Consider the following 13,851-nt stretch of genomic DNA (forward strand, 5'->3'; position numbering starts at 1 on the left):
GGAATGAGACTGCAGTCTCGGGTCTTTGAGAAATGATGGCTGAGTTTCTTATTGTGGTTTGATGACAGGGGCTGTGAATGAATGCAGTGCTGGCCTCAGACTTGCTAGATAGCCCAGGCTAGCCTTGAACATGTTGTCCTCCTGCCTTAGCCGGAGCACTGGAGGTACAAGCATGTGCCACCATGCCAGCTTGTAAATGTTTTTATAATAATAATAATCAGAAAGGGAATGATTTACTATTATGAGAATTATTTGTTTTGTACTTAATTTTAAGCTCAGTAGAAGCCAGTGTGGTTGGTTTATTGGTTTGCTTTAATCTCATGCTGCAAATAATTTAACCAGACATTAGTTTAAGTCTTACAAGCTAAAACACACCTGGTAAGTTAAGGCAGTAATTTTTTTAGACTCTGTAGACTCACAACTCATTTTGCCCTCATAGAGCTTACAATCAGCAAGTTTTTCTTTGGATAGCTATACCTTTAGTATTTACTAAGAGTTGGAAAATAAAAATGAGAATTTTATTCTTTTGTTTTTGTCTTTGAGACAGTCTTGTCAGGTTTATGTAGCCCAGCCTGGACCTGAACTGGAGATTCTGCTGCTGAGCTCAGCCTCCCATGTACTGAGATCACAGACACAATCTACCATACCCAGCTTCTAAACCCAAGGAACTTCTGTTTTTAATTTGATTTTTAGGTTTGTTTTATTTTATGTGTTTCAGTGTTTGCCTGCCTGTATCTTTGCCATATGCTTGTTAGAGATGGTTGTGAGCTGCTATGTAGGTGCTGGGAACCTGAGTCCTCTGGAAGAGCAGCAAGTGCTTCGAACTGCTGAGCATCTCTCCAGACCACCCAAAACGGAGAAACTTTTAAGAGCTATTTATAGTATAGATTTTAAACAAGTTAATTAGAAGAGCAGGTAGTTTCTTGTATCTGCATCTGTGTTCATTCTTTTCAGATGTGTTGTTATGGTTAAAGTGAATGAAGAATGTACATACTTAGAGACACATGGAAAGGGGAGGCACATTTTGAGTATCATATGAGAGTCACACCAGTTTGTGCTTTGAATGGATTGGTTTTCTGTGCATGGTTCTAGAAATTATGCCTTAGTAATTCACTGTGTTATAGATGTCCCATGTTTCATGTTTCAGAACTTCACTCAGTGATCACTGCTCACTCATCAGAAGTCTTTTACTGTAAAGAAAATCTCAAACATGGGGTTACAAAATTTTCCAAGATTCCAATTTTGTTTTTGAGGCAGGTTCTAATGTAGTCTAGACTGCTCAGATTTGATGTGTTCCTGCAGAAGACCTCGAACTCTTAACTCTTAACCTCATTTTTAGATTTATTTATTTTATTAGTCTGAGTGTTTTACTCACATATATGTATGTGCACCATATGTGTGCCTAGTATCCATGGAGGCTAGAAGAGGGCATGGGGTCCCTTGTAACTGGAGTTACCAACAGTAGTGAACCATCATGAACCAACATTATTTATTTATTTATTTATTTATTTATTTATTTATTTTGGTTTTTCGAGACAGGGTTTCTCTGTGTTGTTTTGGAGCCTATCCTGGCACTCGCTCTGGAGACCACCTGGTCTCAAACTCACAGAAGATCTGCCTGTCTCTGCCTCCTGAGTGCTGGGATTAAAGACATGGACCACCAACGCCCGGCCAACATAATTTATTAATATGTTGTCACAGTGCCATTTCCAGGTGTTTAGTTTCAAACTCTTAGTTCTCTGAGTAGAACTTTCTGCCTTTAGCTTTTGTTAGCTACTATGAGGATTTCTTTTCTTTCTTTGAGTCAAGGTCTTGCTATGCTGTCCTAGCTGACATAAAGCCACCACACAGAGCTAGAGGGAACTGAACCCAGGTCCCCTGCAAGAGTATTCAGTGCTCTGAACTGCTGAGCCATCTCTCCAGCCCCCTCTTTATTGTCTTGCTTTTACCCTCCAACAGCAGAGATTCTGGGCATGTATTATGCCCAACAGAGGTTGAGATCATTCTGACTCTAACTGTAGATGAAGTCACTTTGCATGAAGGGAAGGAAAAAATGATATAAAGACAAAGTAGTGGTTTTGTTCATTTCTTTTTCTTCGTTTTGTTTTTGATAGAGGGTGTGTGTCTGTGTGTAAAATTGAGCATGTAGAAGTCCGGTAGTAATTTTTGATACTTGGTTTTAAAACAGAGTATCTTTCTACATATTCCCAGCTAGCTACAGTTTCCATTCCTGGGTCCTCCTTCTATCTCACAGTAAAAATGCTGGCATTACAGGTGCATCTGACTGCTATGTACATGGTTCTGGGGATGCCAGAGACTGGTGGCACACACCTTTAGTCCCAGCACTCAGGAGGCGAAGGCAGTTGGATCTCTGTGAGTTCATGGTCAATCTGGTCTACATAGTGAGTTCTAGGTCATCCAGGACTACAATTGTGAGGCCCCATCTTAAAAACAAAACACAGCTCTGGAAATGGTGTGTGGGTTGTCAGGCTGTATAGTAAGCATTTTTGCCTGCAGAGCCCTCTCCCTGGCACTGCTTTGTTCCATTTCTTTTATTTTTATTTTTCAGTCTTAGTATTAATTTTATTTAGATTTTCAAGCACTACAACTTCAGGATTTTTTTTTTAAAGATTTATTTTTAGTTTTAATTATGAGTATGCCTGTGTGTCTGTATATGGGTAAGTGCCTGCTGAGGCCAGAAGAGAGCATCAGGTCCTGTGGAGCTGCAGTTACAGCAATTGTGAGCTACCAGACTAAACTCAGGTTCCCTGCAAGAGTATTCCTTTTAACCACTGAGCCATCTTTTAGCACCCAGAACATGAGATTTTGTTGTGTTTGGAAATGGAGTTGGAAACACTGTTCTAGAGCCAAAAACCATTTGGAGAAGATTTTATTTTCCTTAGAGTTTTATTCAGAAAATAGTTACAGTGCTAAGCAAAAATATTTCTGAGCCAGCAGCAAGCTTATATGGCTCTAGGGATAGAACTGGAGCATTTGATGGGCATTTTCTAGTACAGCTACAGTGCATGAGGCCTGGACATTGCTACATGCACCTTGTCTTCCCTGGAACATTTGAAAGCATCTCTAGACCCTTCCTTCCTTCCTTCCTTCCTTCCTTCCTTCCTTCCTTCCTTCCTTCCTTCCTTCTTTCTTTCCTTTCTCCCTCCCCCACCTCTTTCTTTCTCTCTCTCTCTCTCTTTTTTTTTTTTTTTTGGTTTTGGTTTTTCAAGACAGGGTTTCTCTGTATAGCACTGGCTGTCCTGGGCTCGCTGTAGACCAGGTTGGCCTTGAATTCACAGAGATGAACCTCCACCACTCTTGTTTTGTTTGTTTGTTTGTTTGTTTGTTTTAAATTTAAAATCTATTTTATGTGTTATGGATGTTTTGCCTATATGTATCAATGCACCATGTGCATGACTGGTGCCTGTGGAGACCAGAAGAGAACACTGGATTCCTTGAAACTGGAGCTATAGACAGTTGTGAGCTGCTGTGTGGGTGTTGTGAATCAAACCTGTGTCCTCTTGAAGGATCCAGTGCTAGAAAAGCAGCCAGTGCTCTTAAACACCGAGCAATCTCTCCAGCCTCTAGACATTTTTATTGTCACAAGTTCAGAGCTCCTTCTGGCACCTGGTGGGTAGGAGCCAGGAATGTTGCCAAAGTTGTACAACTAGAGCACAGGCCTCTACGGTAAAGTATTGTCTCAGAAAATGTCAGTAGCACTGCTGTCTGGGGAAGCCTTGCCCCTACCCAAGGCCTATTAGCAGGTACAATGAACTGCCAGCAAGGGTGATGAAAGAACACTTTCTGTCTGGTGTGGTCTGGCCAGCAGGTGGTGAGGAAGGTCAGGGTGTTGTGCTGGGTGGAACATAAGTTCATTTCCATGTAAATGAAAGAATGAACATGGCTTCTTTCTTTTAGGAAATTGTTTACTACAGCGGGCAGCTGGGGCAGGAAATGAGGCTGCAGCTCTTTTCCTAGCAACTAGTGGTGCCCATGCCAACCACAGGAACAAATGGGTAAGTTGGAAAGGGCAGCTGGGGAATGGCTGTGGTCTGGGAAAAAAATGGCAATGCTGGGTATACAGGAAAAATGAAATCGTCTCCTTTTTTTCTTCGCTTTTGTGAATGTACATTCATATGACCAGTGTAAAAGGGATTCTTGTATGTCCTCAAAGATTGGTTGACTGATTCAGTCAACAGTCATTATCTGTAATTTTGTTGTATGGCCATGTCCTGAATTAGATCCTGTAGACTGTAATGGAATAGAAATTAGCAAACAAGAATATAAATAAGTGATGTAATAGTGTAAGACCCCCAGAAGTTCAGGCCTCCAGGATCTCAGCCCAGGACCTCGGTCACCCCAATCACCAGGCGGAGTCGAAAACTTGATGCAAACAGTTTGAGGCTTTATTATAGTTGTTTAACAAGCTAACGGTTAACTCGGGTCTTTCGTCCACCCACCATGGCGATGGCTAGGAAAGACAGCTTGAAGTGTCTGCATAGAGATCTTGTGGGGCAGCGTAAGGGGAGTGTCTAGGAGTATGCACAGGCTCAGGATTGGTGTGCCTCCAGGCTTGGAGGGCTTGCCCTGTGTTGATTGGTCAACTGGTTGTTGTGGCTCATAGGCCCTCCCAGGGTGGTTGCTATGCTCTGCCAGTCATTGCTGTGCACTTGTCTGTAAAGCACACCCAGAGCCATAAAGCATAGCACCACCAGCTAACTTCTGATTGGTTCCTTGTCACAAGGCAGGCATCTAGCCTCCTAGTGACTAAGACAAGGTCAGACAAGCACGTGTTCGACTGTTATGGCTGCCGAAAGGGGCAGGCATCTGACCTTAGCAACCAAGACAAGCTCTGGCAAGTGCGTGTTCGGCCGTTATGGCTGCGAAAATGGGGAGCTGGTCCCTTCATTAGCTTCTTGATTCCTTTGGTTTTGAGGCAGTTTTGTTATAACCCAGGTTGGCCTCAAACTTGTGCTCTCCTGTCCCAGCCTCTCCAGTGCTATGATTACAGACTTGTGCTGTCTTGTCTGGCTCTTGATTCTTCAGGTCTCCTCTGGGGCTGCTGCTTCAGTCTGCCTCTAGGCAATATTACGTGACCAGATCATGGTCTTCCCTCACCTGCACTTTCACCTTTAGGTTTCAGTTACCTGAGGTCAGTCATGGTCTTTTCAGACCATGGAAATGGAAAATTGGGGAGATAACCCATAAATTTTAGGTTGTCCACCAGAGTAACATCATGAAATCCTAGTTTGTGGCTCATCCCTTATCCAGTGTGTCCCTGATGCATGTGCTACCTGCCTTTCAGTCTCTCAGCAGCACTCAGTGTCAGTGCTTGTCTTCATTGTCACAATGCCTGTCTCTTGTCATTACCTTCATCACCATAGACAGCGCATCCCACAGGAAGGGCATAGAGTATAGAACAGAAGATATTTCCAAAGGCCACATTCACATGAGTTTATTTAGGGCATAATGTTATAATTGTTTTATTTTATTGTTGCTAATCCCTTTTCTGTGTCTAAATAATAAACTAAATGTTACTGTAAGTACTTTGTTTGGAAAAAAATAGACATAGGGTTTGGTATTCCCTATGGTTTCAGGCATCTCTGGAGTATCAAAGATTGTATTTTCTGCCATCAGGGCAGCCACTGTTAGGGATAGCAGTAGATCTTTGGGGTTGGATAGTACTGAGTTTACCAGCTTTCTCATCTCCTGCATGTAGTCTTAGACAATGTACTTTACTTTCTGAGCTTCAGTTTCAACAGCTGTAAAATGGAGTTAATCTTCATGTCATAGGGAATGGGTAAGATGAAAAGAAATGGGGACTGGAGAGATGACGGCTCACTGATTAATAGCACCACCTGTTCTTCCAGAGGACTTTAGCCTGGTTTCCAGCACTCATGTTGGACAGGCTCACAGCTACCTGTAACTCCAGCTCTAGAGGCATCCAATACCTTGCCTCTGCAGGCATCTGCACTCAATTGCATACACTCACAAACAAACGTGCACAGTTAAATATAAATCTTTTTAAAAGGAATGAGGTATTTAAATGTGTATTAACATACTATCTGGAACATGCTAGTTTTTTATGGAGTTCTCCCCCTCCTCCCCCAGGAGGGTGCTTTTTTTCCTTTGGCTTTCCTGCTTTCAGTAAGGGAGGGCATGCTTGTCTTCCTTATTCATTTGCTTGAAACAGGGCCCTTTGTTTGAGACTGGGTTTCTCTGTGTAGCCTGGCTATCTTGGAACTCTCCATGTAAACCAGGCTGGCCTCAAACTCAGATCTGCCTGCCTCTGTCTCCCCAGTGATGGGATGAAAGGCATGTGCTACCACCGCCTGGTAGGTATACTTATCTTTAAGGTCACTCTTATTACTTGTACTTGGAGCTTTAAGAATATCAACTTGGTGGTTCTTCTGGTGGACTTAGAAACAGCATGTATTTTAGGATTGAAAAGATATTCACAATGTCCTTTAATTGACAGTAAAGGACCTTGGGGTTGGGAGGGATAGCTCAGTGGTTAAGAGCATTGGCTGCTTTTCCAGAGGACCCAGGATCAATTCCCAGCACCTATATGGTGCTCAGAACTACAGTCCCAGGGGACCCAATACCCTCTTCTGGCCTCTCAGGGCTCTGTGTACCTGAGACATACCAGAATATATTATGAGAGGGCAGTGCCATCTTTCTGCCCATGAAATCTACTTATCTATATGCACATGTGGCTAAAGATTTTTAAAATTATTTTTAATCATGTGTATGTGTTTGTATTTTGTGGGGGTATGCCCAAGGAAGTCAGCAATGTTAGTTCCTCTGGATCTAGAATTTCAGGAAGTTGCAAGCTGTCTGACATGTGTGCTAGGAATTGAACTCTGATCCTTTGGAAGAGCTGTACATTCTCTTAACTACTTAGCCATCTTTCCAGCCTTCCATTACTCATTCTTAGTAAGATAGACACTCTGTCTCCTAACTTTATAAACAGTCCTACCAGCCCACTGTACATGTCAGCTCTTGATCTTGAATGCAGTTCATGGCAAAGCCTTAGGAAGCCTAAAATATGAAGGCACAGTGGAACCTGACATGAGAACAAGTAAAAGCAACACAGACAGGGGCCTGGGATGCTGACTTAGGTGTTCGGGCTTTATCTTGCTTAAGGATGAGCCATAGAAAGGTTTTGGGTAGAAGAATGGTACAATCATTATAGACTCATAAGAGGTGGTTACCATGATAAGTATGCCCTTGAATCAAGGCTGGAGCCAGGCTGGAGTTGCCTAGATATTAGTGACCTGTCCTGACCTCTTACATCCAAGTCAACAAGTTTCAAAGGAATTATACCAACAGGATATATTATGAGACTCTTAGGACTCTCAGGAAGAAGGCAAGAGAATTTAAAGTATTTTTGCTGGACCCATGAATAAAAGGGAGCTGACTAAGAGGCAAAACTAGTGTAGGAATAAGTTCCATTGCAACCATATTCTTTACAGCCTTGAAGGCGCTGGAAATACTAGGTGGAGAAATAGTCTGAAGACCTGGCTCTAGGCCCTGGTGGAAGTCATAGGAGTAGAGGGTGGGGATGTGGTTCAAGTGGTAGAGTGCTTGCTTAGTATACATGAATTCATAGGTTTGATACTCAAAACTTCATAACCCAGATGTGGTTGTGCATGCTTGTAATACTAGCAGGATCAGGAGTTCAAAGTCTTCCTCTGCTACATAACGAATTTGACATCAGTCTGGGATGCACAACACCATGTCTCAAAAACAAAAAAGAAAACCATAGGAGTAGACAAGGACACTGATGAGCAGGTGTAGGGAGAGGGGCTGAACAGGAGGATAGGCCTGGTCAGGTATAGATGGGGCTAGGGAGTAAAAGCACCCAGCCCATCCTTTTGACAGTTCTACTTCTTTAGGTAAAAAACATCCAGTCATATGTTTACATACATCATAAACATACATATACACATAAGTGAATAGGTATGTGTGTTTTCCATGAAATTCATAATGGCCCTTTTAGAGGAAGAGAATTGTGTGCTGAAAGTCAGGAGGGAGGCAAGACTTAAAATGCTCTCCTACCTTTTGAGTACCAAGTCTGTTACCTGCCGGGCGTTGGTGGCGCACACCTTTAATCTCAGCACTCGGGAGGTAGAGGCAGACGGATCTCTGAGTTTGAGGCCAGCCTGTTCTCCAGAGTGAGTGCCAGGATAGGCTCCAAAGCTACTCAGAGAAACCTTGTCTCAAAAAACAAAAGCAAAAACAAAACAAAGCAAGTCTTTTGCCTATAATACCATTAAAATATCTTTAGTGATATTCCTCCCTTGAAGCCCCGCCCACTCTCAGGAGTTCTCTTTCCCTGTTCTTAATCTGTTATAAAGAAAATGTCTTTATTTTTTAAAGTTAGGAAAGGAAGTCTTGATCAGAGTTCAAGATGAGGTTGATGTGAGCAAATTAAAGCCACAGGTGCTAGTAAAAGTTAGAGAAGTGACCAGAAGAAGGCAACCCTGTTTACCTCAGGCCATGGGGCAGTTGTTTTTTCTAGTGTTGAATTTGGTGATGCCTGGTAGTTGTTGGCTATTGTTGTTTTCTAGAGAACTAAATCCTTTGCAAAATTAGGCAAAAATGTGAGAACAAAGTACAAGGGTAGCCAAGGTGGTCCTGGATAAAAAGACAGAAAGATGGTTGAGGAGACACTAAAGAAACTAAAGATTGATGATGCTGGGGGTGGGGGGTGGAGGAGGAGTCAGACTCATGAGGTCAGCTGGTGACAGGAGAAACCCAGGGCAGTGGCTAGCAGTATGCCATGAGTTTTGGCACTTCCACTTTTCATATCCCTTTGTGACAGGAACTCCTAATTCTCTTCTATGTTGATTTGTGTTTTTGTTTCATTCAGGGAGAAACTCCTTTGCATACCGCTTGTCGGCATGGCCTGGCCAACCTCACAGCAGAACTCCTGCAGCAAGGTGCCAATCCAAACCTGCAGACAGAGGAGGCTCTGCCTGTGCCTAAAGAGACTCCAGTCCTAATGGGTTCTGCAGATGGCATCTACCTGCAGACACCATTGCACATGGCAATTGCCTATAACCATCCAGATGTGGTGTCTGTCATCCTGGAGCAGAAAGGTAGGTGGTTGGGTCTGATGCCCATCATTATGAGCTGTGGAAATAGTTGTTTGGACAGTTGACTTCAGAGGCTGTTGCTTCCATTTGCGAGTCTTTTACAGCTAGTTTTGTAGTTATCGCTTACAATGCAGTCACTGTAGTAGAGTCTGTTTTCATTGTGTGGGGAATGTTTAAGTTTTAAGAAAATTAATTTACCTTAAAAATTTTGCTTCAAAGTAGCAGGTCTCTGGATTTCCACTCCCCACAATATTTATCTATTTGTTCCCTTTGAAAAGCAATTATATTCTAGCTAGTCAATTAGTTTATAACTGAGTTTTATTCTCTTGAATGCCTTAAATGTGATCCAAGGAGCCAGGTCTGGTGGCTCATGTTTATAATCCCAGCACTCAGGAGTCAGAGACAAGAAGATTGTCAGAAATTTGAAGCCAACCAGGGCTACCAGTGAGACCCTATTTTCCTCCTTACATCCACCTTGATCAAAAAAAGAAGAAAAAAAGTGATTCTGTCATCTACAGGATGATGAAATCAAGTTTCTTTTCCTTTTAAAAATTTTTAGCCAATGCTCTTCATGCCACCAATAATTTACAAATTATTCCGGACTTCAGCCTCAAAGATTCCAGAGACCAGACTGTGCTAGGACTGGCATTATGGACTGGTAAGTTATGTCAAAGGCTGTTGATTCTCAGATAGGAGATAAGTAGCTGATTGGATGGGGGGAGGGTGCAGGAGGAAGTGGTGGGTAGACTAGAGGGGGGCAGGAGGAAGAGGCAGGGCTATTGATAGTAACTTTCTGCCTTCTATATTCACTGAAAGATTGCTGCCTTTGAGACCTTAGAGGGTCTGTTTGTTGTCAAGGAAGTGGGAAAGCCAAGGGTGTGTGAAAGGGGCATGTTTATTTCCTAGGCATGCACACAATTGCTGCCCAGCTTCTGGGCTCCGGAGCATCTATCAATGACACCATGTCGGATGGACAGACTTTGCTGCACATGGCCATAAGGCGGCAGGACAGCAAGAGTGCACTCTTCCTCCTGGAGCACCAAGCCGATATAAATGTCAGGTGGGATGAAGTGACATGCTCTCTTGTAACTCCAGGCCATATTTAGTTTAATTTAATTTAATTAAAAATCAGAGCCTGGCTTTAGATAGAATTTCTTTTTTTTTCTTTTTCTTTTTTTTTTTTTAATTCCTTGTTACATAAAGGAAGAGAAACAGTGGCTCTCAGAATGTATAAATGGAGTCAGACCTGGGTGGCGCATACCTATAATTCCAGCTGCTTAGGAGACTAAGGCAAGAAGACAGTTCAAGTTAGAAAGACTGTCTCAAAATGAAAAATTTAAGAAGGGCTAGAAACTGAGCCTGGTGGCACACACCTTTAATTCCAGTACTCCAGAGGAAGAAGCAGGTGAATTCAAGGGTAGCCTGGTCTACACAGTGAGACCCTGTCCCTAAAAACAAAACATAAAAGGGAAGGAACACAGCACTTTGGTAGAGAGCTTGCCTAATGTACGTGACCCCTATATTCAATCCCAGGATCTCACAGGGGAGAGTGTACAAAGGGGTGGTAGTAGAGTACTTGCTGAGCCTCTAATACCCCGAGTTCAATCCCTAATTCATGTCCTCCAACAAGAAGTACAAACATGGTTATAAATGAGTATCATCTGTGGACATTCACAACCATAGCCAAACTGTACTCTTTCCTTATTGATAACTTTAAGGGCTAATGTCCAAAATCACAGAAATCTCATTAAAAAGGATGATCCAAAAATCAGTCTTTCATAGGAATTTCACTTGCAACAAAGAACACCTCAGCAACTAGGCTATAGGCAGACTTAAAGGAGAAATAGACTTTAATTTTTAAATTCATATATTTATCTAGTGTGCATGTAGTGGTCAGGACTTATGGGGATTCTCTCCCCTTGTGTTCTGAGGATCCAACTCAGGTGTCAGGCTTGGTGACAGACCTGCTGAGCCATCTTGCCAGCCTCAGACTTTAATTTTTATCATTGTATATTCATAGGATCCTTTCTGGATTTCCAGTGTCAGGTGACACTGAATTACAGAGTGGGGGAACAAAGTGGGTTTTGTTGTTTTTCTTTTGAAACAGTCTTGTGTATCCAAGGCTTCCAACTCTCTGTAGCTGAGGATGACCTTAAATTCCTGATCCTTCCACCCACCTCTCCCAAGTGCTAGGATTGCAGGCACGTATGCTGGGGATCAAGCCCAGGGCTTTATGAATACTGTACAAACATTCCTACAACCAAGCTGTATCTCCAGCCATGTTTGTTTGCTTTTTGAGTACTATAAAGAGAAGTGGCTGTATTTTCTTAAAAGCGGGAAAGGTAGATAGACACAGCTGACAGGTTTGATTTCCTCAAGAACATTCTAAGGTAAATATAAGGGATCCAGTAGTATCTAGGCTTTGAAAAACCTACAAAGTGCTGGGTTTGGTTGTTGTTGTTGTTTTGGTTTCTTTGGCTGCATTTACAAGCATTGGTTTTGATTGTGGTGGTTATGTCTTGGTAGGACTCAGGATGGGGAGACTGCCCTTCAGCTGGCCATCAAAAATCAGCTTCCTCTAGTAGTGGATGCCATATGTACCCGAGGAGCTGACATGTCTGTGCCAGATGAAAAAGGGAACCCTCCATTGTGGCTTGCCTTGACAAATAATCTGGAGGACATCGCTTCCACTCTGGTGAGTCATGCGTAATAGAGCCTCTGCTCACAAATGAGGGTACGTTGTGTCAAAGATGGATTTGGTGCCTGCCATCATAGGAGTAAGAGGTCAGCCAAGTAGCAAGCCAGGTCAAGGACAAACAGTGGAAAGTCACATTAACAAGTCCTAGATTATAGGGCTGGAGAGATGAGTTAGGAGCACTTGTTTTCACGGAAGACCCAGATTTGACTTGTAGCACCCATATGGGTGGTTCACAGTTGTAACTCTAGTTCAGGGAATCTGATGCTCTCTTCTGACACCAGCAGGCACCGGGTATGCATGTGGTATACAGACATACACACAGGAAAAACACTCATGTGTATAAAAGTAAAATGAGTCTAAGGAAATCTGAAGTTCAGCTGGTTATGGTTGCATTCACTTTTAATCCCAGCACTGGGTAGGTAAGGCTATGGCATCACTGAGAGGACAAAGTCAGCCTAGGCTACAAAGCAAGTTCCAGACTAGCCAAGACTATACATGTGTAGGCTGGAAGGGAGAGTAGTACTTGCTGCTGGCCAGTACTTCTAGCTGGGCTGTCTTCAAGAGACAGCCACAGAGGAGTACTAGAGTGGAGGGGTTGCCTCAGGCTTCTCCTGGTAGGGGCTGATTTGATGCTGTGACCATCAGCATATTACTAAATTCCCAAATCTCAGGTTTGTCTGTATGTAGCCAAGACAGATCTAAAAAGTGAGGTAAGCCTAAAGTCTCTCATTTATCACTCTGGGAACCTCCATTGAGGTATTTTGCACCTGAGGTTTTTATCAGCTATTTTAAGGGGTTACCTATTAATTACAGGTGTGTGTTGCTAGGGGACTTTGGAGTACACATATCAGCAGGCACTGTCCTTAGTAGAACACAGCTGTAGAGGTGCTAATGTGTACTTCCAAAAACCATACCCCTAGGACATAGTGTAAGAATTTGCACAGAGAAGATACTTATTTTAATTTTTTAATATGTATGGTATTTTGCCTATATGTATGTTATGTCTGTGTACCATATGCATGCCTGGTGCTCATGGAGGCTCGCTAAGGTCATCAGATCCCCTGGAACTGGAGTTAAAGGTAGATGGTTTTGAGCTACTGTGTGGGGACTGGAAATCAAACCTGTATTCTTTATAAGAGCAGCCAGTGCTCCTAACTGATGAGCCATTTCTCAAAGAGCAGATTTGAATCAGTGTTTGTAAGACTAATGAGTAGTTATGATTGATAAGTTATCTGAAAAGTAATATACATATTGCTCAGAGTTGAAAATAAGCATTTTTACTTTTGCTCAACAATGTTTGTGAGAAAACTGTGTTTCTCTGCAGGTCAGACATGGTTGTGATGCCACATGCTGGGGCCCAGGACCTAGTGGGTGTCTTCAGACCCTTCTGCACAGAGCCATTGATGAAAACAATGAGTCCACTGCCTGCTTTCTTATTCGCAGGTCTGAGGAGCCAAAGTATCTCTTTTATTCTGCTTACTGCCAACCACCTCTTTCTCATATTGTTACCTCAGTTTCAACATACCTGTAGCTGGCCTTTACTTTCATAATTATGATTATCAAAGGGTCCCTCTTCTGTCATGTCATGTCAAGTCAGCTAAGAGCCTAGTTAGCTGTGGAGGAGAAAGGGGCTTATATCCCTAGATCAAAACCATCTTCTGCTTTGGGGATTTCATTGACTCCTTTTGTCTTCAGACCAGTTCCCACTATGAAGTCAGGAGGCTAGCTTGGAGGAGATCATATGGGCTCATGTGGGTGCCACTACAACACATGAACCATAAAAGCTTGTAGCCCTCTTAGAGAGTGTGATATGGGGAGGCAGGATAATTTGGGAAACTTTGCAAATAGTTTCTCAATGTTTAAATGTGTCCATATCCCTAGGAAGTCTCTCATGATTTTGATTCCCAGGTTGCTCCTCAGACCAATTGCAAGAGAGGCCATGGCCGTGGCACCCAGGCCTTAAAACTTGCTGGGAGGACCAGAGCTAGCAGAATGTGGCAGTGATGGCTTTGTTGTTAGAACAGGTAAAGCTGCTGCTGTCTAGCACATTCT

General features: G+C 42.8%; 1 protein-coding gene across 1 annotated transcript in view; it reads left to right on the forward strand.

The window, feature by feature from the left end:
* Ankfy1 (ankyrin repeat and FYVE domain containing 1) overlaps positions 1-13,851 on the forward strand; it is a 64,479-nt gene that overhangs the window by 36,500 nt on the left and 14,128 nt on the right. Inside the window, exons 11-16 of the mRNA XM_027426816.2 lie at positions 3,919-4,016; positions 8,876-9,104; positions 9,661-9,759; positions 10,008-10,161; positions 11,628-11,796; positions 13,124-13,242. Coding sequence (XP_027282617.1) covers positions 3,919-4,016; positions 8,876-9,104; positions 9,661-9,759; positions 10,008-10,161; positions 11,628-11,796; positions 13,124-13,242 — 868 coding nt within the window. The remainder of the gene's footprint in view (positions 1-3,918; positions 4,017-8,875; positions 9,105-9,660; positions 9,760-10,007; positions 10,162-11,627; positions 11,797-13,123; positions 13,243-13,851) is intronic.

This window comes from Cricetulus griseus, chromosome 7 (assembly GCF_003668045.3).
Source record: "Cricetulus griseus strain 17A/GY chromosome 7, alternate assembly CriGri-PICRH-1.0, whole genome shotgun sequence".
NCBI lineage: Eukaryota > Metazoa > Chordata > Mammalia > Rodentia > Cricetidae > Cricetulus > Cricetulus griseus.